This window comes from Dromaius novaehollandiae, chromosome W, assembly GCF_036370855.1.
Source record: "Dromaius novaehollandiae isolate bDroNov1 chromosome W, bDroNov1.hap1, whole genome shotgun sequence".
Taxonomy (NCBI): Eukaryota; Metazoa; Chordata; class Aves; order Casuariiformes; family Dromaiidae; genus Dromaius; species Dromaius novaehollandiae.
In genome coordinates, this window is record NC_088130.1 from 28,992,994 (window position 1) to 29,016,504 (window position 23,511).

At 41.6% G+C, this 23,511-nt stretch overlaps 1 protein-coding gene across 5 annotated transcripts in view; it reads left to right on the forward strand.

Moving 5' to 3' along the window:
- The first annotated feature begins 17,914 nt into the window (after positions 1-17,914).
- Positions 17,915-23,511, forward strand: part of LOC112995234 (band 4.1-like protein 4A) — a 142,600-nt gene continuing 137,003 nt past the window's right edge. For 4 of the 5 annotated variants that reach the window (XM_064500587.1, XM_064500588.1, XM_064500585.1 and 1 more), the window contains exons 1-2: positions 18,325-18,464; positions 18,676-18,971. In XM_064500587.1, coding sequence (XP_064356657.1) covers positions 18,873-18,971 — 99 coding nt within the window. In that variant the 5' untranslated portion in view covers positions 18,325-18,464; positions 18,676-18,872. Of the gene's footprint in view, positions 17,979-18,324; positions 18,465-18,675; positions 18,972-23,511 lie in introns of those variants that run through there. The other variant, XM_064500586.1, reaches the window with a different exon arrangement.

The window sequence follows — 23,511 nt, forward strand, 5'->3', positions numbered from 1 at the left end:
GAGGCTGAAAGTAGAGAGGTTAAACTTGGAGGGGGGCAAGGGAACAGAGCTTCTCATTGTCCATTTTAAGAAAGGAAAGCATAGCTACTGATTATGAAGTAAAAATTAACCTTGTTAACAGACACATTCAGCAGCCTCCTCTGAATCTTAACTCATAAACTCAGTTTTGTAAGCCATGAAGAATGATTCTGAGCTTTTTGATTCCATACATCTTGCATGATAGTATCTCTGAAACTTGGATGTAGTATACCGTGGGACTTGGAACCTCTTCTGTGGATTATGCCTTACACACTTGGTAGTAAACAGAGCAAGATGTAGTGAGGACTGTGTGGTTTCAAGGAACAATTTTATGTCACACAAAAAGGCTAGAAACAAATGTGGTGAGATAGCAAGTATGAAAGCTATTACTGTTGCCTCAGCCCTGGGGTACATTTATGGATTGATCAAGTAATTAACAAAAAATCTGGATTGATTAAGTGAGTATAAACTTCTTTTATAAGTTCAGTTTTTAATCTGTAATAAGATACTTCATGAATGAGTGGAAATAAGTTAGGCAGGTCCTACCAGATCTGTTCAGATAGCTAATCCACTCTTGCGCTTGTAGGGCAATGATAAGCATTTTCAATTTAGATTGAAAAAATGAAGTAGGAGTAGGTTTCTATGTATTGCATGGCACTCCTTAGGAACTAGCTGAATGGTCTTTCTTTTATCACCACCATGGTTTGCTATGACAGTTCTACTCCTGCTAATCAATTTGACGTAAAAATACATCACACCTTACTGCCTTTGTTCATTTTATTAAAGTAACTGCAGCATTCCAGTATAATTGCATATGTCCCTGTAGCTAATGAGCAAAGATGATATAAATGGTGTATTACAAAGACCACTGTGTTACATTCTACAGTATTTAATGTTTCATCTATACTTTTTCAACACATCATTTCCAAAGATGTCTGAAGATTTCTGTAATGAAGAATAGCCAAGGTAGTTCAAAGAGGAATCCACACAGCAAAAATAGGCCTCTGGCATTTGTAAAATTATTAGCATAATAAATTTCTTGGAATGCAGTACTCAGATTAGTAGCTGCATATGGAATATCGGAATGATTTACATATCTTGTTCACTGTCTGTTATAATGTAACAAACTTTTGTGCAGTCTTTCAAATAGGTCATAGAATATAAATTGTGAATGTTGATTTTTGCAGCAGAGTGTGTGCCGCAATGATGAGTCAGTTGTATAAGGGAAACACAGAGAACTCACAGTCATTTCAAGCATTTGCCTTTGAAGTCCTTCATGTGGTAGAGAAATCAAAACCTTTCAAATATCAAACAAGAGAGATTCTGGCTTCCTTATTGATTGAAATCCTGCTCCTTGTTTGATTTTTCTACAAACCCCAGAGAGTGATATGTACTTACCAACCCAAAACTCCATTCTTCTTTTCTGTTCAACTCCTAACGATCTGACTTTTATCCTCTGTGACCAGTCAAGATTGCTCTGAACAAAGTGACAAATGGCCTCTGGCCAACTGGAAAATGTAATGACCATTGTCATGTCTTCATTCTCCTTCAGATATCTGTGCCTGTGCTCTTTTTTGTGCCTTGTCTTGTTTGGGCTTTTCGAATATTGGCATTATTTTATTCATGTTCTCTGACTACTCCATCAGGAACTACTGTAAGTATACAGTATCCTTCTCTCAGGCAGTTCCCTATGACATTGTCTTTGTCAGTCTGTCATCTTTTATCGACTGATTTTGCAGATGTATTTGATTATTCTCTGTGATTGCCAGTTTTTATTACAATTATGATTATTTGTTTGTGCTGGGTTCGCACAAACCAAAGAAAAAGTCACTCTCCACAAGAGTTTATAGTAGAAGTAATTTCGTTACTTGCTCCCAGAAAACAGAGAACTGCATACTTTACGTGCAAGTCTCTTAATCATCTTCTATTGTATCAGTATTTTTTCCTGTAAAAGTAACTCCTCATACTTGTTGATTGACAAAAAATTACCTAATGAAGATCCAGAACGGTCCTGGATAATAGACAAGATTCTATTTTGCTTACAGTTAATTCCAATCTATTATTGTCTATGTTTCCATTACACTAACACTATTACGACATGAAGGCTGTGAAGCTTCTCTAATTGGTCACATTCAAAATCTGTTCTTCTCCAGACCCTGTAAGAGTTGGCATTAAGATCCTCTCCCTCTTCCACATTTTCTTGGCATAGGCTGAAATGAGAATATTCTTGGGAAATGGGAGAGAGGGGAGCTCTCCCTCTCTGCTTTTGCCAGGACACTGTTAAGTCTTTTAAGAAATGCACAAAGGTAGCATAAAGGTACTTCTGACCACATCTTTCATGCATTTTCTCTAAAACTTCAAAACAAATAGTAGCTGTGTGTGTTTATATGTGTGTGATCCTGAAAGAGAGAGGCGGAAGGGAGATAAGAGATAGAAAGCTGATCAGGTGTTCTTCTGCATTGCAACATAATTAAGAGCTTTTTTTCCCCCCTCCCTTTTAAACTGTTGCACTTGTATTTTAAAATAAACTTTCCTTACTGTGTGGATTGATCAAGTAGTTCCAGATAGATGAGAAGGATTTGCATTTGGGATTTCTGGCCTGATTTATTCAGAGACTAAAATATCAATTCTTGGCCATGTCAACAGACAGGTAGAGGGATAAGATGTGTATACACGCTCTGCGTATGTAGGGGCCTGCTTCTGTCTCCATAGAATTCTACTTTTCTTGCCCTATTTATGATTTATTTTAGCTCATGGGAACATTTCTGAGGTATACTATATAATATTCCGCTTCAAGGGTCATACTCTCTTCTGTACAGAAATTCCTGTTTTCTTCAGTACTATAAAGAGAATTGCTCATTACCTAGGTAACTTTTGTGCTTCTCTTTTTCAAGATTCCCTTGAGGCATCAGCATCATTATTTAAGATTTCGTTCAATAAAATATCATGGTCTTCTGGGCACATAACGGCATCTCTTAATTTATGACTAACAGCGTCAAGGAAATCCTGACAGTACTGCAGTAATATTTATGGCTTTGAGTGGTTTTGAATGCCATCTAGCGGTAGAACGATTTATACAGCTCCCACAGTGCTAAAGGGGAAGAAAGCATCTCTCGTGTTACTTTACTGTGCCTGCAGACTTTGACCAAAAGGGAAGAATACCTGTGATGGACAGAAATAATGTGCAATGGATTGTTAGCGTTAGTGGAAAATGACTAACTGGTCCTGGGACAACTAGGAATTAAACTTGAACTGACTGTTCTTTATTCATTTCCTGTGTGCATTCAGGAGACTGCAGGAATATTAATGGTTTCTAAACTTACTACAATGCTGTGTGGAAAAGACTGCACAGCTAATCCTTCTTCATGTACTTTACAGTGCACATAGAACCTTGTCCATCTTTTTTAACTAATTTGCAAAATGTAATAGTTCACAAATATAAGAGTAAATTACCAATTTTTTTGTGGTTTTATTTACAACAGGTGAGACTACATGTTTGATTTGCACAGCTGCAAAAGACAGCTTGCTGTCCCCCTAAATGTTTTGCACTGGCTATCTAGATTTGGGTGGCAGGGCAAACCAGAAAATAGCATGTGTTGGACTGCTAGTCTTTGCCACCTTGATCCTTCTGTCATATAAATAAGTGAAACTCAGTCTGCAAAAAGTGAGTGCAGCCCTAACTCCTCTTTAGCTGCTCCAATGTGCCTGACTCGGCTCACCTGTAAAGAGCTATTGCCTGAGTGCTCATCAATGGCTGCTGAAATCATGGGGGGTAGACTTCATGCCATACAGAGCTTTCTTGCTAGCAAGCAGGACAAAGAGTTTTTGGAGGGTTCTGGTTTCTTTTGTAGCTGTGCTCTATACCTTTCTTCTTACCCTGATTCAGCCTTCAGTTCTGAGTTTTTGTTCCTGCTCTTGTTTTTTTGCCCTCTTGCCCTGTTTCTGGCTTGTCTGTTTGACTGTGTTCAGATCTTGGCCCTGCTTCCAAAACGTGCTACCTTGGATTCTGGGCTGATGTGTTTCTGACTGTTTCTGTACTCAGCCTGTTCTGAGTATGACCTCCCTTTTCTACATCCATTTGCTTGTCCACTGATGTAGCGATGTAAGCAGAAGGTTTTTTCTGCTGCAGGGGAAGTGCAGAGGGTGACCCTGTTTTTCCAAGCGGCTCTCAGAAAAGTGCAACAGCGTGCTTCTTGCTAGAGGCACATAAAAAAGGCAGGTCTCAGCCATGAAGTATGAACATACTGTAATCAACTAGTGGCATCATTGCAGTACGCAGTTACTGTGCCACCGGTAAGGACTTTTTCCCTAGTTTTTCTCTGAACTTTTGTGCTTTAATATTGAATTATGTTCCCCTTCTCTATATAACCAAAGATGAGGATTGCCTTCTCCACTAGCCTCTTGACTATGTACTTCTATGAAGTATATTTTGAAGTCTTCAAACAGGTTGCAAATTCAATATCATGTTCTAGGACTTTTAAAAGAGAATTAAAAAGAAAACTAGTGCTGCACCTAACTTGCAAAGGGAAAGGCATGATTTTACTTTGAACATTTTAGCCAACTTTAGTTTTGATTGATTGATCAAATATAAAGGATGAGTTTACAGTCCGTGGAGACTCAATTTGGAGCAAAGTTTTGTCTTAATGAGAGAAATCTTTCAACCAAAGATTCAAAAAATGATTCTGTGCATTGCTTTGGTAGTACTTCTTATCTCCTAAAATTAAACATCCTTTCCTGTCTATAATCTGCCTACTAAGATGTTGCTAGACCAAAATCAGAGACTGCAATAAGGGTGGAGAATCTTACAAATGGTAATTGACCCAAACATTATATCCCTGCTAAAAAGTGCTATGTTATTCCATATATACCACATAAATCCATCTGTATCACAAATCAACTGGATAGCTTAGACCTATTTTAAGTATTTCAAGGTTACACATCTGTATTTGACTTATTTTTGCAACTTTTTTTACCAAGTAGTTAGTTTTCTTCAGTATTTAAACTGAACGCTATAGACTTGTGTTTGCGTTAGTGCAAGAGAATGAGTGGAACGCTATGAAACTTGCCAGCTTCGTTTAATGACTGAGCTTTAACAGCACATACTAAAGCCAAATAAATTAGAGGGTAAATTCAAGCTAGAAAAAAAAATCATTTTCAGTGACCCGCTGTGGTGCTAACATGACAAGCAAAGGAAAAATCACATTAGAAATCAGATTTTTATCTTGGCAATGTTCCTTCAGCTAGGAGGTGGGGGGGAAATGTTGGCTTCTTGCCAGTTGCTTTTGGCAATGAACTCTGCAGTGACGGATCATCATTATTTCATCCTGATATTTGGCTGCAACAACCAATTTTAATCAACTTCAAAATAATGCTTCTTTGTCTACCACAAAACAAATAGTGCCAGTAGTTGGAGCCATCACTTGTCTGACTAGTTTTGCCTGTGAGGATTGTCAGCAAGCACAGAATAAAATTAACTGAGCTGGTTGTTCATGGAAAATTAATGAACTCAGCCTCCTCATAATTTAAGAGGTGACCCCCATGTCCCCAGCTGTCTGATAAGCCTAGCCATTAGTACCGACTTGTGTATTTCTTTAGTGACATATTCCAGCTTTCATGGAAAAGGAGAACTTCCTTGTTATTTTCTTGTCTAATAGCATAAAGCATGATGGTATTCTCTCTATTTTTATTATAGTGGTATTGTTCAGTAGAAAGAACTGGGTGCACCACATGGCTTCAGAGGGCTTTGTTAGACATGCAGTAAACGCCATTAGGAAGCTGTCTTCATGAAAACTGTTTCCAGAGTTATTACGTATTGTTTCTAATGGTTGCCATTCAGTCATCTTCTTTGGCATCTCTGACTTTGGCATTCTCTTTGTGGTTCTTTCAGGACAATGTGTTTAAAACATTTTAACAAGAAGTTTTATTCCCATGAATCTTTGCTGGTTTTTGTATGATCGATTTTTGGTGGCATAACGTACCTGATAATGCAATAGTGTTTTGGGTTCTTTTTATTTTTGTTCATTTTGTGCACCCATATTTTGGGGTCTCTAGACACCCACACCAGCATTATCATACCTAGTAATGTGACTTTGGCTCTCATTGTGGATGTACAACTTCACCACCACACAGTGAGAAAAATGGCCTATTCGTCTGCAAAGAGGAGTAGCAGTATAATAAATTACGACTGTGTTATTCATTTGAGGAAGTGCATGCTCCTGATACTTCAGTAGGAAGCAGTTATTTTAAGGCTGCCTCTAAATTATCAGTTTGGAAGTGGTTAGACAGAAGCCAGAAGGCCAGGGGGGTTTCTGTTTTTAGGGAGCATGCAAGACTTGCTGTGGGCTTTGCACTTCTCACAGTCCTATCAAAGCAATGTCATAGCCAGAAGCAAAAGGGAGGGGAAAAAAAAGAGAAAAGAAAAGAAAAACCCAGTTCTTAACAAAAATGATGCAATTGGGAATGTGGGTTGTATGGCAGACTGAAATAGCTAAGCACTAGTGCTACTTGCAAAAGGCTGAGATCCATGAGAATAACAGGCATGCCCCTACTCCCAGCTGATTTCTTGCAACACTGTCAGCAATGCTCTTAAATATGCTGCTTTGTTGTTGACTAGGCTGAGTCAGTTCACATGTCCTACCTTCACTCTGTACTCTAATGCCATAGAAGACAAATTCCAGACACTTAAGGCACAAGATATGAAGTATATAACTTATATGAGCTAAAGCTTGATCTTGTGCTCTGCTGATTGTTTTCATTCCTGTTGGGTTCACTGGAGGACAGACGCTTGTTTGTGATACAGCTGAACTACTCCTGAGTTTGCTGAAGCAAGACTGTCTTTCTGCTTGATAGACTTTCTCCTACAGTCTTCAGAGTTTTTTTTTTCTTCCTTAGTCGTGTAGACTACCATTATCTGTAAGAAACATAAACAACCACATGCAGCTTCTCTGCAGAGATGAACATGTCTCAATCCACTTCTCTGGCAATCTTATTTACTAAACTCACTATTAACAAGTGTCTAGAGATATGGAAAATTTGGAATTGTACACAAGAAAGCAGGAACAACTTGTTCTGTCTTGTGTAAGATGGCAAGTTAATTTCTTCCATTTCTCATCTTCTATTGTACAGAAAACCAGATTTATTCACACACAATCTCACCACGACTTTTTCCATGTTGAAAGAGTCGAAGTTCAAGACTAAATTCCAGATCTAGAAACCTGGTTTCCTGAGCGAAAAATCGCAGTGATGTTACTTCTGTGGACCTGTGGGACTAGGAATTCAAGTATTATCATAGGACACATAGAGGATCTTTTTAGTACATGAAAACCAAAATAAAACTAAAAATAAAGGAACAGCAACAATTAAGAACAAAGTTCAACACACTAAGTTTTAATAGTTTCTGTTACTGATAATTTGGGATTTAAAATCTGCCTTTTTAAAAACATGATTTAACGTATGTATCCTTTTAATTCTCTGAGCCTGTTGACATAACATTTCTACTCTCTTCAGAAGTCAAGAATTATCATGTTCACTAACATTTTTAACCACAGGCATTTTTGATGGAGCAGATGAAAAATGGCATGTCAACAGACAACAGTTGACTTGTTCATGTATATGAGATTGGCATTTGAGATGTAATCTCCACTCTTCCACTGACTCACTACAAGTCCGTGGTGAAATTGCTTGACCTTTCTGTGCCCCAGTTCTCTTGGCTATAATGTAAGGCTAGTGACCTTTGCCTATCTTGCCTGCTGCTCTTTGTGAGGATCAGTCACTAGTTTTTATGTTTGCACAGTGCTTTGAAATAGTAAAGTACAAGTTTTATTATTCTCCCTACTGATATTTTTTAATAATGTGCTCGTCATTATTATCGTTATGAGCAGATGTTAGAGTTTCCTATCATAGAGGGTCAGAATTTTATCTCCTTTAAGTTAATGTTATAGTGGGAAATAAAAAGTATTTAAGGAAAAAGAAACTTGAAGGCAAATTAGCATCCAGCAGCTGCTGGCTCTGGAGGCAGCAGTGACAGATGCTGGATGTCAGAAGAAAATGATCCTGTGGGGTAACTCATCCTGTGAAGAGGGCAGTTGTTTTTTAAGGGCCATGGCTCAAGGACTTTGCAGTGCAGATCAGTTAATCACTCTTCCAACCAGTCACATAAGTTGCTGGAGAGGGAAAAAGAACAGAAGTCACCTTCCTACTCTTGCGGTCTTTTCTGTCAGCTGATTAACAACACATCAGAAAAAGAAAGACTCTTCGGCAAATGAAGAATAAAACCCAGTGGTTCCCTTTCTAGGCTGCAGATAAATAAACAGCCTCAGGGGATTGCTGAGAGAGAAGATGCTCTGTTTGGAAATTATATTTTTTATAATGATTTTTTGTGTCCAGCAGTAAGTGTCATCTTCCCCCTGCTCCAGGTAGCATAGTTAGCAGAGCACACTCTTACTTATCCCTCTTACTGGGAGGGATAAACATAGGAATAGAAACAGGCATTGATCCTAATCCGCTGTTGTATTACTGACACTGTGTCATATCATGCCCTCTGTAAACTGATTAACTGCTGTGTTAATTGTAGTAAGGTATTGAGCACCCACTGCTCTTTGGGAAACTAAGTAGTGAAGTATCAGAAAGTGTAGCAAGAGTTCACACAAGATCAGCTGCAGACATTAGGAACAACCTTAGAAGTTATTAACCAAAACTGCCATTCTGCACATGAAGAACCATCTGCTTCTCTGGCCATATGAACTCATTAGGCTTGGACCTGATGACTGTCCACAGCCTTGTTTAAATACCTTCACAGGATGGATTATGGTGTTGGGCTGGCCTCATGGATCATGTCTTCTGGCTAGCTCTCCTCCAGATAGGAGTAGTCTTGACAGTGTATCCAGCCCTTGATAAAGAGCAAAACCAAAAAGACTATTCATTAAAGAACACTGTCCTGAGCAAGCTGATACTGTGGAGAAAGCATCCTGGAAGAAACTCGCAGGGTGTTGTTGCCAATAAGCTGGTGAGCCTGACTAACCAGCACTCAAAACCTGAACAAAGTTCATGATTTAATTGTCGCTGAATAAAGATTGTTTTATCAGGTTTGTCTCTGCCTATGAAGAAATATACAGGATAACCCCACAAATACTGTGCAAAATAGTGGAAGACTCTGTAGGTATTTGCATTGTCTCAAAACCCGGCAACTTTTCAGTTGTTTGAACTGTCTCCATGAATTGAAAGCTCATGCTCTCATAGAAGGCAAAATGAGAGCTCACACTGTTAATAAGACTTCTTCATGATTATGGCCAAATTACTAATCCTATATGAGACATGTCTAAAAGGTATCAGGAATATCTGAGTTGAAAAAGCTTATGAAGGGAATGCCATGTGGTCTGAGAGCCCCGATATGTTTAAACATCCATGCAACCTGACATGGTGCCTGATTTGATGGCTGTCTTGAGTGTGTTTATACAGATGCAAACAGTATTCTCCCATGATGGCTGTCACTTGTGCATGAATATGAAGTTGTGCGGTCTCCATCCTTGGAGGTTTTCAGAACTGGACTGGATAAAGCCCTAAAGTAACCTGGTTGGGTGTCAGAGCTGACCCTGCTTTGGGCAGGAGGTTGGACTATAGACCTCCTGAAGCCCCTTTTAACCTGAATTATCCTATGATCCTAGGGTTTTACTTTATTTAGCATCTGCTGAAATATCATCAGTTCTGATCAATAATCTCCTAGATTTGGTTGTCCCGAGGCAAGAAGGATTACACAGGAAGGAACAGGAAGCAGGTGAGCTGCTTAAATTTATCCCTGAAACAGAGTCCTGTTCCTGGTAGCTTCTTGCTACAGGTTGAAACCAGATTGAGTAGCATCATGCTTTCTTTCAAAGTATGAAGATATTAGATGAAACACTTAGTTTAGAAGACCCAAGTATTCTTCCGGAAAAAAAATGAGTTAGAACTGTTTCAATGAGCTCTCTACCAACTCCTTGTACCTTTTACAAAAAACTGAGGTGCTAGTAATAACTGTTATGCAGTCGATATTGCCTTCTTGGGGTTCTTAACTCCTCTGTAAAGACAACTATATATATATAAAAAAGACTTCTACTTAGCTTTTAATGATTCATTAAATTATTTTTGACACTACAAGCAGAAGCAAGCAGAAATAAACTTAAAGTTTAATTGTGAGCTCAATAACATAGTCTGTGCAAACACATGCCTATACATATGCAAGGAATGATGTAGAACTTGGTTATAAACGTTTGTTGGGGATAACAGGCTTAAGGGTATAAATAAGCAGCCATTCAAAATGGTATTTCAAGTATGCTATCCTGGCAAAGTAGTAAGATGCCAGGAATCTAGCTCCTATCAAAATGGCATAAACATGATATAAAATGCATGCACAAGCAAATCAAGAGTTCATTGTGATGTTGTGCTAGCAGCAATGGAAACTTTATGAGTGAACTTGGTATTATGAATATGGAAGAATAGTAGGTAGTAAAGAATAAACTTTTCTATAAAAGTATTAGTAGGGAAGGAAAGGCTTAATCTCATTTATCTTCTCCTCACAGATGCCATGCACAGAGCTTTTACAACCTTGGAGCATTGCTATATCAATTCTTGGCAATCTGTGCTATATTGTAATGTGGTGGGTTTGAAAATGTGCATATATTACAATACTAATATGTTTTACACGTTACATTAGCTGAGAAACATAGCTAGTTTGGTGTCCTAGAAAATACAAAAATATCCATACTACAGTCAACTTGTATATGACCTATGTAGTGTGCTATACGTAGGTATATGTTTTAACATCAGATATTCGGGATCATCTATCAGCATTTAGTGTAGGGTGCTTTGTTCTCAAAGACTGTGATAAAATCCATTTTTGTTTTTGAGGAATAGAAACATTTTGCTTCATTAACAGTTGCTTCATTTTGTATGTTTACTTGCAAAAACAAGGTAAGTTTTGAAAGTGTCAACAAACTTTACATGAGCTACTAGTATATGGCTAGCTGTTTACCCTAAATGGCTAGGAGGAGTTGCCATCAGGCACATCATTAACTCCCTGACTCAAACGCCAGAAGCCCGTGTTTAGAAACTATGTTATGCTGTATAGCAAAGTAAAAAACCAGGAGAGGAAAGTAGCTTGGGATTGTGGTGAGCACAGAAGGTGGTGGGAGCAGATGATAGAGAGGAACACCCATGGTGCTAGACCACACTCCACTTGCCTTCAAGGCAAAGTGGTACATTTGAGGATAAGCCCTGTGCAAGTAGTATTTGCACTTCAGTTCCAGCAGAACTGTTTACGTTTCCATGACCCAGTCTAATCTGGTCTTTCTATCCCTGTTTGGCAGGCCCAGCTCCTACAGAAACATCTTCTGCCCAGAGTCCTTTTACTGTACTTTCCTCCTTTGTCAGTTTTTCAGTTTATATGCATTTTTTTCACTTCTCTTCCTTTTGTTTCTCTTCTGATGTACGTCTCATTGTTCCTTTTCTTTTTTTCTAGATTTCACCTCTCTCCCGTACACTTACTGTGTCGTTCTGTCATCTGAACCTCAAACAGATCTGGTTTTCCTCCTCCCTTTTCTTTTGCCCTTTCCTTGTATTTTCCTCACTCCTCTCCTATACTGGAAGTAGAGCTTCTTTTCAGCCAGCTGAATGTTATCATGACCAAGTAACTTGAACTCAAAATATGATGTGGCAAAAAGTTAGACTGTTAGGTATACAGAGTAATGATGGATAATTAGCATTGCTATTCTCTTAAAAGCCATGTGAAATTTATACGAAGACTATATGAAAAGTTGCAGTACCAGTAGTTTAAAAATGTTATGAGAATCTCGTTTTCCTTGTCTGTCTTAAATAACTTAGGACTCAGGCAAGCTGAGTTCTTTAATTTCTTTGGTTTATTAAGTGACTTTCTGCCCCATGCAGTTCTCATTTACATTTTTTTGTGTTGTGAAGAAAGAATCAAAGACTATCAAATGATGCACACACAACATGTCAGTCGGGTGTAACTACACTTAGGAACACACTTCCAGAAAAAGGGCAAGCTTTCCAGATCTTCCTGTTTAGCTTGATTTGATATTTCCAGAAAATATGCTTTGTCATAGTGAGTTTTGGGGATCTATAGCAGGAAACGAGACCGTGTTCAAAGGGCTGTGATAAACAAGAAATCGGATAGGTGGGTTAGTGGTCCAGTCCAGCCTTCAACTCTGTGAACTGGAGCAATCCCTCTGTGAGCTCAGCCTCACTCGAATGTGGAGGTTGGCATAGCAGCTTGAGGGAATTCTTTCCATCCTCTGACTACAGAAAGGAAACTGGAGAGAAAGTCAAGGCAGGCAACGTGTGACATGCTTCAGGGTGTATTTTCACTTATCTGGTATCTGAGTGTACAAGACATATGACAAACTCTTTATTTCCTAAATCAGTTGCAGGGAGCTACTGAAATCCTGTTGTTTATGAAATCACCATAGATATGTATAGATACTAGAGAAACGTTTTCTTCTTCCACTTACCTACAATTCCCCTGTCACTGTAGCTCTCAATTGATGTTCTCCAGACAATTATTACTTACTACATTTTTCAAATCCACGCTACAGCTAGAGAGAGCTGTTCTTCCAGGAAGGGCAGTCCTCAGTACAAATTGCACTAGAAAGTTTTGGGATTTACAGATAAGTCAAAATTTGACATCTCACTGCATTCTACAGCTTATCTTATTATTTTAGTACAGATCTCACAATATTAGAAATCAAGTTAGCTATCAGAGAACTATAGCTCTAATTTAGAAACTATATTTAAGGTTAGCACTGAAGAGCTTAAATCCAAATGCAGCTGTAATATTTGGACATCAGGAGACAAATGGAATAAAGACTATATCTATTAAAAAAAAATTGGACTTGGCTTTTTAAGATTAACATTCACAGCAATGAGTTTAATAACCTTTATAACAGTAGTTTTCTCATTCTATCAGCATACATGCTATCTTTCACTCATGGGTGGGAGATATTTCCTGTTAAAATACTGATCTTAATTGGTATCTGTGTCACTTTAATTAGCTCCTGACTGGTTGCCTCCCTTAATTGGCTTAGAGTTCTAGCTGGGGGGAATCCTTTCAGCCTATGTTTGGTTTGTCTAAATCAGAGTTTAGATATAGCATGTCCCTGAGTTTATTTCCAAAGTGTGTGGAGGTCTGGCGTAGTTGTATTTCCCTCTGGGAAACAGAACTGAGCATCTCTTGGCAATGATGCCCCCAAATACTTGTAGTCAGAATGCAGGGGAGAGCAGAGGGAAAGAAGAGATGATCATTGGAGGCACACATGATTTCAGTTGTGTTTGAACAGCGGGAGACTCGTAATCGGAGAGTTTGCTCTTGTTTGAGTAATTTGCCAGTTAGCATGGTCAGTCTATCACTGGGATGAAAGATGTTTCAGTAAGTGTATTCAGAACAACTATCTTTTGCAATAATATCAAAGTATATCTAATATCTTGTAACAGGAATAGCACTAGCTCCCTGAGCATGAAGGTTTTGGCACGTCATTGCTCATCGACTTACCCAAAGATACACTTCTGGAGCTTTTCTAGTGTGGCAAGAAAGAGCTCAGTCGTTCAAAGTCAATACTCTTTCCTTCTCTGCACTTTGAGCGTGGATCTACTCAGTCCCTTATTACGAACAAAGGTGATCATTTATTCTTTGGATAGTAGTCACTGAAAAAGATGTGTTTTTCTCCATAGGAAGCTCATCTCCTGAATGTCCATGGATCTTTATAGCCTCTATTTTTCCGCTGATTGGTACCACAGGGTAGCAATCTAAACTGTTATGGCATGAATTCAAGTCCTGGAGAGAATGTATTTCTTTCTCTTGGTAACTTAGATGGTTACGTCTTGCCACTCAATTGTCTTTACTATTAAAACATATTTAAGCTCTGCCAAGGAAGCTGAGCATAAGCAAAATAAAACAGGATAATCTGGTTCTTCTTTGCATAGGGATAACTTGTCAAAATCTCAACAGAAGCTCTGTAAAACCACATCACACACAAAATTAGACTTAACAAACAGTAGCTCATTCTTTTTTTTCTAAAGACAGGAATTTTTTCTTGTTTTGATAGAAGTGTTTTGATAGATTTTTCTGTTGCTAATTTCAGCTCTATAATTTACCATAAGCATTCTAAAAGCTTTATCTTATTCTTGGGGTGAAAAAGTACATTTAATACCATCTTCTCTTTGTTTAAAAACTTCATAGACGTGACTTATCTAAAAACGGTCCTATATTTTTCCCTCTCTTTCAATCAGAAAGTGAGAGATTTCAAAAAATCTTAATGATTTACTTAATCATTAAGTGCATGTTAAGCAGGGCTGCAATCTCCTAGGGTTTTGTTAAACAAAAAAAAAAGATTTTTTTTATGCCATGTTAATTCAGAGCTCCCAAAGGTGTTTATTGCCATAGTAATGGAAATAAATGTAATCAACTGTTCAAGAGTAATTTTGGGCCTTCTAATTTGTTTTCTGATTATTGCTGCTTTATAGATCTGAATTGTTGTTCTTAATTCAATGTTTCTCATATTTAAGTGGTCTTGACTGGTATTTCTTACTTCCGGGGCTCTCTAAGTGTATTAAGTACAATCTAAGGTCAAATCGCTATGTTTTTGGAGGAAATACAAAATTGGCTAACATATGAATAAGTTTATTATTAGTATGCCTTGGACCATGTGTTGTTATTGCCCAGTGGATGCATAAATGACTGATGTGTAGTAGTAACACATAGTTCAAAGAAATCTTTAGATGACAGCATCCATAAGTGGTTTTTTAAGTAAAACATATACTAGTGAAATGAGAAGTTTGAATTCATGCACATTTGTAACATGCTTAAGCTTCAGGTTCTGAATGCTGAAAAGTAGTATGTGGAAATGATTCTTGTTCCGTTGTCTGCTTCAGTCCCCCTTTTGGGTGGAAGGGGCACAAATAATATACCTGTGAATGGGATGTTAAACATCTTCTGGAGAACCTCTCTTGAAGGACTGTAAATGTCTGAGAGCAATTGTGAGGCAGTGATGTATGGGCAGGTGAGTGCGAGCTGAACCAGAGAAGTGCAGTGCTGCTGAAAGAGTTGCACTCTTTTTTTTTTTTTTTTTTTTCCTGTGAAGGCCCCAGTCCCTTCTGTACTATTGAACAGTATTCTTCATAGGAATCTTCTCTTCAGTGGAAGATGGAAAGCATTCAGGGTTGTATATTTAGCCCAGGATATATGTGCTGTTGTTTTCTGTTTTCATTTCATATTTCTTGCATTAGAACTCAGTGCTTTTCTCTGCTCTTTGTGTGAGCAGGAAGCTAAATCTGTATCTTTAACTTTTCACTAGTCCCCTGGAAGCCCACATGGGTGCGATATATGAATTGCTTTTCTACAGATTGGGAAATAACAGTGATAGGGAAGTGATAGTGGTAACAGTGATAATGGCTCAAAAAAGGCCATCATACCTCTTGCTACATGTTCAGCCACTGGTAGCAAACGTTTATGAGCAGAACTGTGTTAAGATTAATGAGAAACGAGGTATGCAAAACTTCCCTTCAGGCAGTGAGTCTTCTTGCTGATATATCAGAATATGGATGTAGGTCACTGCACATATAGAAGTGCCTGTGACTCCTGGTGTCTTGTTTATAGGATTGTGTTGAAAAATACTTGATTACAGCTAAAATTGTTTGTTATTATGAAGGTGTACTGGACCACAGTGACTGCATGAATCGTGCTGGGTGTCTCATTAACTAGGCAATGGACAAAAAACACCTTTATGCCCTAGTCCTGTACTTGCATGCCTGAGTTAAACATGTCCGTAAGTGTTTGTGTGATGAGAGCTTATGTCAGCAAGTTTTTCCTTTGCAGTGCTTGACCTCTGTTTTTTCTTTTAGAGGGAAGAAAAAAGCAGCTCAGTTTCCTAGTGGATTTGGAAAACAGATGACTATCTTAAGTTTCTTACAAATTCTGAGCTGGCCTGATACTTGAAATAGTTAGGCAGAGCTGGTCTCATGTAGCGTGGCACTCCAAGCAAAGCTTAGATGGGGTCTTACATTCCCCCCCCCCCATTCATAATTGTTTTCCTTCCTTGAGCTCCTCAATGTTCATATTACCTCCTAATTTCGATTACATCCCCTCTTCCTCTACTCTCCTGACAAATTTCCTCACCTTTTCAACCCAGGATCTCCTCCCAGTTTATAGCTGAAATTGTAGGTTCTGGTACTACTGATGGATCAGCTGCTAGCTGTGCTCTCAAGCAGTAGAAAGTTAAGAGCTGATTTTATGTGTTAGTGGCTCTGTGCCCCAGAAGACTGGCATTAGCTGAATGTGGTGAGTGCATATATTATATATTCTGTGTTGATCAATCAGCAAGTGTGCAGTAGCTTGATAGGGATCTTCAGAAACAGAGGACACTAAATAGTTTACTTGGACTGCTTGTACCCAAGACTGGTCTTCATTTAGCTTGCTCAGCTGTGGGATTGTGATCTAGCAATATGAACCATTTTTAAATTATACTTAAAAGTTTTAAGATGGATTTTGAGTTCACTCAGCCTTCCCTCTCACTTGATTAATCAGTGATTTATACATATATAATGACTGTAACTGACTTAAGGGGTAATTTATGTCATGATGTGCATGATATATGGATCCAAGTAGACTAAAGAGAAAGAAAAAGGAACCATCTGTTCCCTGGAAGACTGTCCATTGTCAGAAGGATTCAAGGATTGTGTTTAGAAAGAGCAGGAATAAATTTACTTAAATCTCTTGTGCTGTTTGGATGACATTCTTATTGGGTATATGTAGTCCAACAAAGTTAGGAGCTTGTTTTCAAGCTTTTGCATTACTTTATGTTATGTAATTTGTTCAAAAGGCTATATTTTTATGAAGATATATAATACTGGTTATGCAGGTCTCGGTCTAATAAATCTGTCCTGTGTCCTGATGTGCACAGTGTTTATGGAAAGTACTGTTTTTGCACATATAGGATGTAACACAGAGATCCCGAGACTCCCTTGCACAAATTTACACACAGCCTGCACCAAACAAGGAGCTGGAGGTGGTGTCTCCTGGGAGCAGCAGGGACTCATTTAGAGCAGAAGCTTAAGCACAGAGATGTCATTCCCTGAGCCTCTTACCTACCTATCTAGTGTTTGTCAAGTGAGAAATCTCCTTATGCCCTACTCCTATGCAATGGGAGCAAGTTAACTATCTAAGGAAAAACATTTATACACATACTTAAATTTGCACATGCAAACTTTGTGTGTGCTTCAATAGGATGACTCATGTATGCAAAGCTAAGCAAATGCACAAGTACTTGTGAGGGCTTAACTTTCTGCGTGAGAGGGAAAAGTCATGGCATATAGATGTGTGTAGCAATTGAGATACACAGGTGGACTAGTGTGAAGTCCAGCAACTATATACAGCAGACAACTGCAACTTTTGGTTTTTTTATTAATATACTAGTATAGGGCTGTTGGTTTTTAAACCAAATATATCTGTAGCAAGCCTCAGTATTTAACAGCGCATTTGGGAAAACATTTCCTGCTGAGGCTACTTTTAAGCCGGCCTCTTCTGGACCCTCACCGGTGTGTGTCTAACGCTTGAAGCGCTTCCCCGAAAAGCAGGGAGGGGGAAAAAAAAAAAAAAGCCCCCCGCCCTGGGGCCACTTTCCCCGCAGCCGGAGCCCGGCGAGCCGCGCCCGACCGCCCGGGGCTGCGCGGCCCCGGCGCCCCCGCCGCCGGCCCAGCAGGGGTCACTGCTGCCGCGGCGCGGGGCCGCTCGCGCCGGCAGGGGAGCGGGTGGCAGGAGCCGGCGGGGGGCGAGCCCGCGCGGGGCGGGCCGGGGTCGGGGCCGGGGCAGCCGCTCCCCCCGCCGCGGGAGCCGGCTCAGCTGAGCGCGGCCTCCCGGCGGCCGCCCCGGCAGCGGGGGCAGCGAGGGTCCGGCTGTGCCCCGGCGGCGCCGATGCCTGGTGGGATGCCGCGAGATGCGACGCGACGCGACGCGACGCTGCGGCGCCCCTAGCCCCGGGCCGACTCCGCGGGCTGTGGCGCTGCTGGGGCCGGGGCGAGCCGGCGGAGCGTGGTGCTGCCGGGGCAGGCGCTGAGCCACCGGCCCGTGGGCGGCGGCGGCTCCTCCGCGGGGCAGGCGGCGCCTGCCGGCCCCCGCGCCGCGTGCGTGCCGGTGCCGGTGCCGCTGCGCTCCGCGCCCGCCCGTCGTGGGGGAGCCCGCCCCGCGCGGAGGACGGCACCGGCGGGTTTCCCCTCGGTTGGGTCGACCCGGCGCCCGGCAGCGCTCCCTCCGCCCCCGCTGAGGCAGCCGGGGGAGGAGGCGAGCCGCGGCGGCGGACAGCACCCTCCGCACATGGCCGCGGGCCGCCGAGGGACGCCAGCCCCGCGCCGGCCGGCCACCGCCGCTGCCGCCGCCCCGCTCCGCTGGGAGGGCCCCGCGGCCCGAGGTAACGCGCTCGCCGGACGGGACCCTCCCGCCGCGGCGGGGGCGCTCCCCGGCGCCCGCTCCTCCACACAAAGGGGAGGCGAAGCAATGTGCGCGGCGCGGGGCGGCTCGGTGCCTTCCCGGCGCGGGGGGGCGGCCGTGGCAGCGAGCCGGGGATGCGGGCTGCGCCCTGGCTCCTTCCTACTGCGGCCGTTTTCTCTCGCTTCTCGCAGGACGCTCCCGGCACTTCCCGTCCAGGCTGCTCCGCGGGATGGCCGCGGCGGAGGGCGGCCCCGCGGGGCCCCGCGCCGCGCCCTAGCACCGCCGGCCTCCCGCTGCCGCGGCGCGGCCCGGCTACGGCCCAGCCCCTCGCCGCCGCCGCCCGGGGCGCTTCCCTCCTCCCCGCCTCGTCCCGGCCATCGCAGCAGGCATGGGCTGCTTCTGCGCTGTCCCGGAGGAATTTTACTGCGAAGTTTTGCTCCTGGATGAGTCCAAGCTGGCCCTGACCACGCAGCAGCAGGGCATCAAGGTAGGGGCGGGCGGCGCCCGCCGGGGCTGCGGCGCGGGGGAGCCGGGCCGGGTGCCGAGGGGCGCTCAGCTCCCCTCGAGGTGAGCAGCCGAGAGGGAGCGGGGCGGGGAAGGGGGCTCTCGGGACCCTCGGGAGGGGCAAAAGGATCGAGAGACTTTCGCTGCGGTCTCTCCAGGGGCAGATGGGTCGGGAAGACGCGTGTCGGTGGCCGGACGTGGCTTTGCAGAGTTTACTTTCAGATACTCATTTAAATGAGCAGGTGCCAAGCGCTCTGGAGGACCCGGGGTCCTTCGTACAAGTGCTTTACTGTACATGCTGGAGAAGAAAAGTCGGAGGCGGTGTGCAGGGCTGCGGCACCCCCCCGTCGAGTCACTGCCCTCCCCGCGCCCCGGTGCCGGCCGCAGGGGCAGCGCCCGGCGCCGCCGCCGCCCCGGGGCGCTGCCCCGCGCGGGGGCCGGTGCCGCTTCGCCGCCGAGCCCCGCGGCTGGCAGCCCGGCCGGTGGGAAAGTCGTGCGGTGCAGCAGATGAACTCTTCAAAGTAGTCATCTGCCAAGCTCTAATGAGTGCTGACAGAGCATGTGAAAACTGAGATTTTTCTAAAGACCCTTAACTCGGTCCGGTTTGGTTAAGCCTGGTGACAGCAAATGGCATGTCTCAGACACTTGGAGCTCTTGTTCCAACGCACAGGGGCTTGAATTTATTTGCAACATAAGACCGTAGTTTCCGTGTTGGATCGGGAGGGAAAAAAAGGTTTTCTAAATTTATTCTCAGAAATGGCTAATCTATTTTAGCTGAGACATCCAAAGAATAAAAACCATCCTGCAATAGCCTGTAATGTTTCAGCTTGAGTGATTAGTCTTGTGAAACAACTGAGGAAAAAAAAATCTGAAGGGGAAGAGGGGGAGCCAGAATAAATTTATCTGTAATCCGTGGCACTACCATCTCTGCATGTATTGAGGATTGCCAGGATTTGCAGAATCAAGTGTCTGTAAATGGGCTCATAAATCCGTATTTATCACAGAGTAGTAAGCAAATCCCTAGGCAGGCACTGAACTCAAACATGACTGGGACTTTGGAATTTAAATTTAGACACTTCTGAAAAGCTTACCTTTATAGGTGCAGATACGGGTGTATGTATTATTCATGTATATACACTTTTGTTGCTTGTAAATGTGCAGTCGGGTTATTAAAAGAATAATCTGCCAAGATAGTCCTAGGGTTGGCTTCCTGAATCCAGACCTTGAAAGGTGATGGGTTTATGCAGTGTCCAATAAAAATTAATGCCTCAATGGGAAAGAAAGGGTCTGGAGGTATAACTTACTCTTGAGAGTGTATGACTTGCAATGTTGGGAAGGGACTAGTTTAGCTCAGAGTATGGTTTCCTATCATAGGGTGGCATGATGCTGAAGGTTTGGTCCTGTTCTACCTGCCCCTTCTTTGTGTTGAATCTAGCCATCAAGTGGTTTTAAATGAGTTGGAAAGCTTTATTGGTCTGACAGAAAAGTAATAGTTTGTTAATATTTTGGGGTAGGTGCTGGGATTGCACAGCAGGGGACATTAGGGAAAGGAGATCCTCCCTTTCTGTAGCAGTCTGGTTTTTGGATTAAATTTGTATAATGTGAAACCACACCCTAGTGCTGTAGCTCCGTGAGCCTTTGAAGGCTTGCAGAAAGGAACTGCACAGCCCTCCCCAGCTGCTCATTTCCACCTTTGTGTTTCTCCTTTGCCTTTGTACCCGCACAAGTGTTTGTACAGCTGCATGTGAAGAGCGTTGCAGGTCCAGCTGAAGAGTAACCATTGGTTTTCCTTTTGCTGCGTTAGTCTTCAGCTGGGTCAGTGCCCTGATTCGCTTCACAGCTGGAGGAGGGCAGAACTGGCTCTTTCAGCTGAGTCCTGGCTTAAGCTGCTTGGAAAGCTTCTGTGTTGCTTTTATTCTAGGGTTTTACATTGAAGTTGTGTGGTGATTTCTTAGTAAAACAGACTTTTTAAAATTTGTGATATTCTGTAATTTGCCATTTTAAGCTTGAAAAAAATCATATGTATAAGCCTTTTCTGAATGTTTTATTTTAATACCTTTGTTAGCATACGCATATCGGAAAAGGAGGGGTCTCATTTTACTTGTTTTTATAATACTCATTTTTATCTGTACAAGGTACAGATTATAAATGTTTTTAAGTATTTTATTCTGAATCAAAGATGTTCTTGGAACTTCAAATTCTGGATGTGGTCTTTCTTCTGTCTTCACACTTTTAAATGGGTTTATAACTATATAGGAAACTTAAGTTTTTGATACTGTTTTACAAATTTTGAACTATTACAAGAGCAGAGATTTTAAGTGGTTATAAAAGCAACTTTGTTCCCTTTTTCTTCCCCCAAGCAGATGCATGTCTGCTAGAAATGAAAACCACAACTTAATAGCTATTTACTGTCTATGTTCTTACTTGATTGTAGTGGATTTAGTCCTGTTATTTGCTTCAAAGGGTGGAAGACTGAGCTGTCTGACTGTAGGAGTCCCAGGCAGCTTGATTTCTTCAGTGAATCTGAATTAAAGGCATAAAGTGGGTATTTGTACCAATGTCAAGTTTAGAAAATGCATTGCTTAGTTTGCATTAGAGTTCTGGCTTGCTATGTTTGACAGCAACCGCAAGCAGCAAAATATGGCATTTGTGAACTACCATTTTTTATTAATGCATTCTTGTTACTACAGAAGTGGGCTTCAAGTTGTACTTCAGATTAACACACTGAGCAGAGGAGGTGCAAGATTAAGGCTTCAGCTGCAATTTAGAGATACTTGACTCTTCTCTGTGGATTTTAAAGAGCTTGTCAGGGAAAGCAAAGGATTGTTTTTCCTGCTTCCAGGTGGGGAAGTTGAGGTGCAGCGAGGTCAAGTGACTTTTTCAAGGTCATGCAAAGAGGTCATGCATCAAAGTTGGGAATAAAGTTCCCAGGCCTCTGGGTTGGTAGCACTGGCCAGGCTGCCTTGGGCCACTTTGTCTGGAGGTGCTAGTGCTGATCTTTTCTTTGTAATTGCTCAAATGGACTTTTGTTTCTTGTATTTTGTTTCTGTTTTCTCACTGTTACCAGTGCTGCCTTGCTGTTCTGCCTTTATGTCTTTGTGGCTTAAGATAAGAGCATTATTGTGTGAAAATATGGAAGTCGGTTGTCCGGTCTTAGGTTTACTGCAGGCTGATGATAGCTAGATAATCAGGAAAGGGCACTGAATGTCTTTTTTTTTTTTTTTTTTAATGTTTACCTGAAACACATTCATGGAGAGAGAGACTTTGGATAGTACGTATTTTGAAATAATCAAGCAGTGGCAGTTCCTAGTCCAGAATATTTTGGATTTAGAGGCTATTCTCCAGTTCTGGGATGAAATGTCTAACCAAGGTATATGGTATCAGATTGAGGCATCTTTTACTACTGTCAGATGGAGTAAGCTCTAAGAAGGGTGTTCAGGATACCAGTCAGGAAACAGGTTGTTACAAGCCTTGTACTCCAAATAAGATAAGAATGAAGCAAAATAATCACTTTTCCAGGACTGTTATTTTGACTAGTCTTCACATAGCTAAACAATAATTTAGGCAGGTTTTATAGTAAGATATTACCTTCTAAGTAGATACAGCTTATTTGTTGATGTCACGAAACATGTCAGTAGTGTTTTGATACTGTACCTGACTGCAGATGGGTTGTGTGCATTCTGTGTGTTCGCTTCCTTAAGAATTGGAGTAAATGTCCTTGCAGAAGGAAATTGGTGTTTTGTTGCAAAAATTTGTTGTCAAAAGTTGAGGAAGGCTCTGTGGGTCCTTAGAAAATACTGCTGTGAAACATACTAGTTTGCAGTTACCTATTTCAGCAAAAACTGGAATCCTGTAAGATATATGTAAACAGGAACCTTGTCAATTTTTCTACTTATTTTATTTGAAAATGTTATTTTAGGCAAGCATGTTTGTTTTCTTCTTCCTGAAGAAGTTCAAAATATTTTGAAACATTGCTATTTCATGTTTACATCTCTTTGGTTGGAATAAAGGTCTTCACAAAAAAATTAACTACTTCTCTAGTGCACAAACCAGATAGACTAAAGCTTTCTGGTAACTGCACTTTTGAAGTATTCCCTGAAATTCCTCTCTGAGCACTATTTCCGTGCCATTTAAGTCCTATTTAATGTGACACATTTGAAAACATGCTAACAGTGAAGTTTCATAATAAGAGAAGTGATAGGATAGTTGCACTAATTTTTCTTGGAAGATTCTGTTTACAGTAGATGTTAAGGTAACAGTATTTTATTCAGTAGTACCATCTAACAGTGATTTTCTGGACAGCTTATCACTTACTTAGCATTTTAAGGCATTAAAGGGTTTTGTGACATACAAGTTGCGTGGTCCTCCATACGGAGTTACGCTTCATGGTTTATAAGCATACAGTTAGAGGCCAAATCTCTATATAATGTACTCGGGCACAATTTCCAAGGAACATGTGTGGCATTTAACTGGGAAGTAAGCAGACTGATTTTTCTGCATGACGGTCTACTGAGAATTCAACA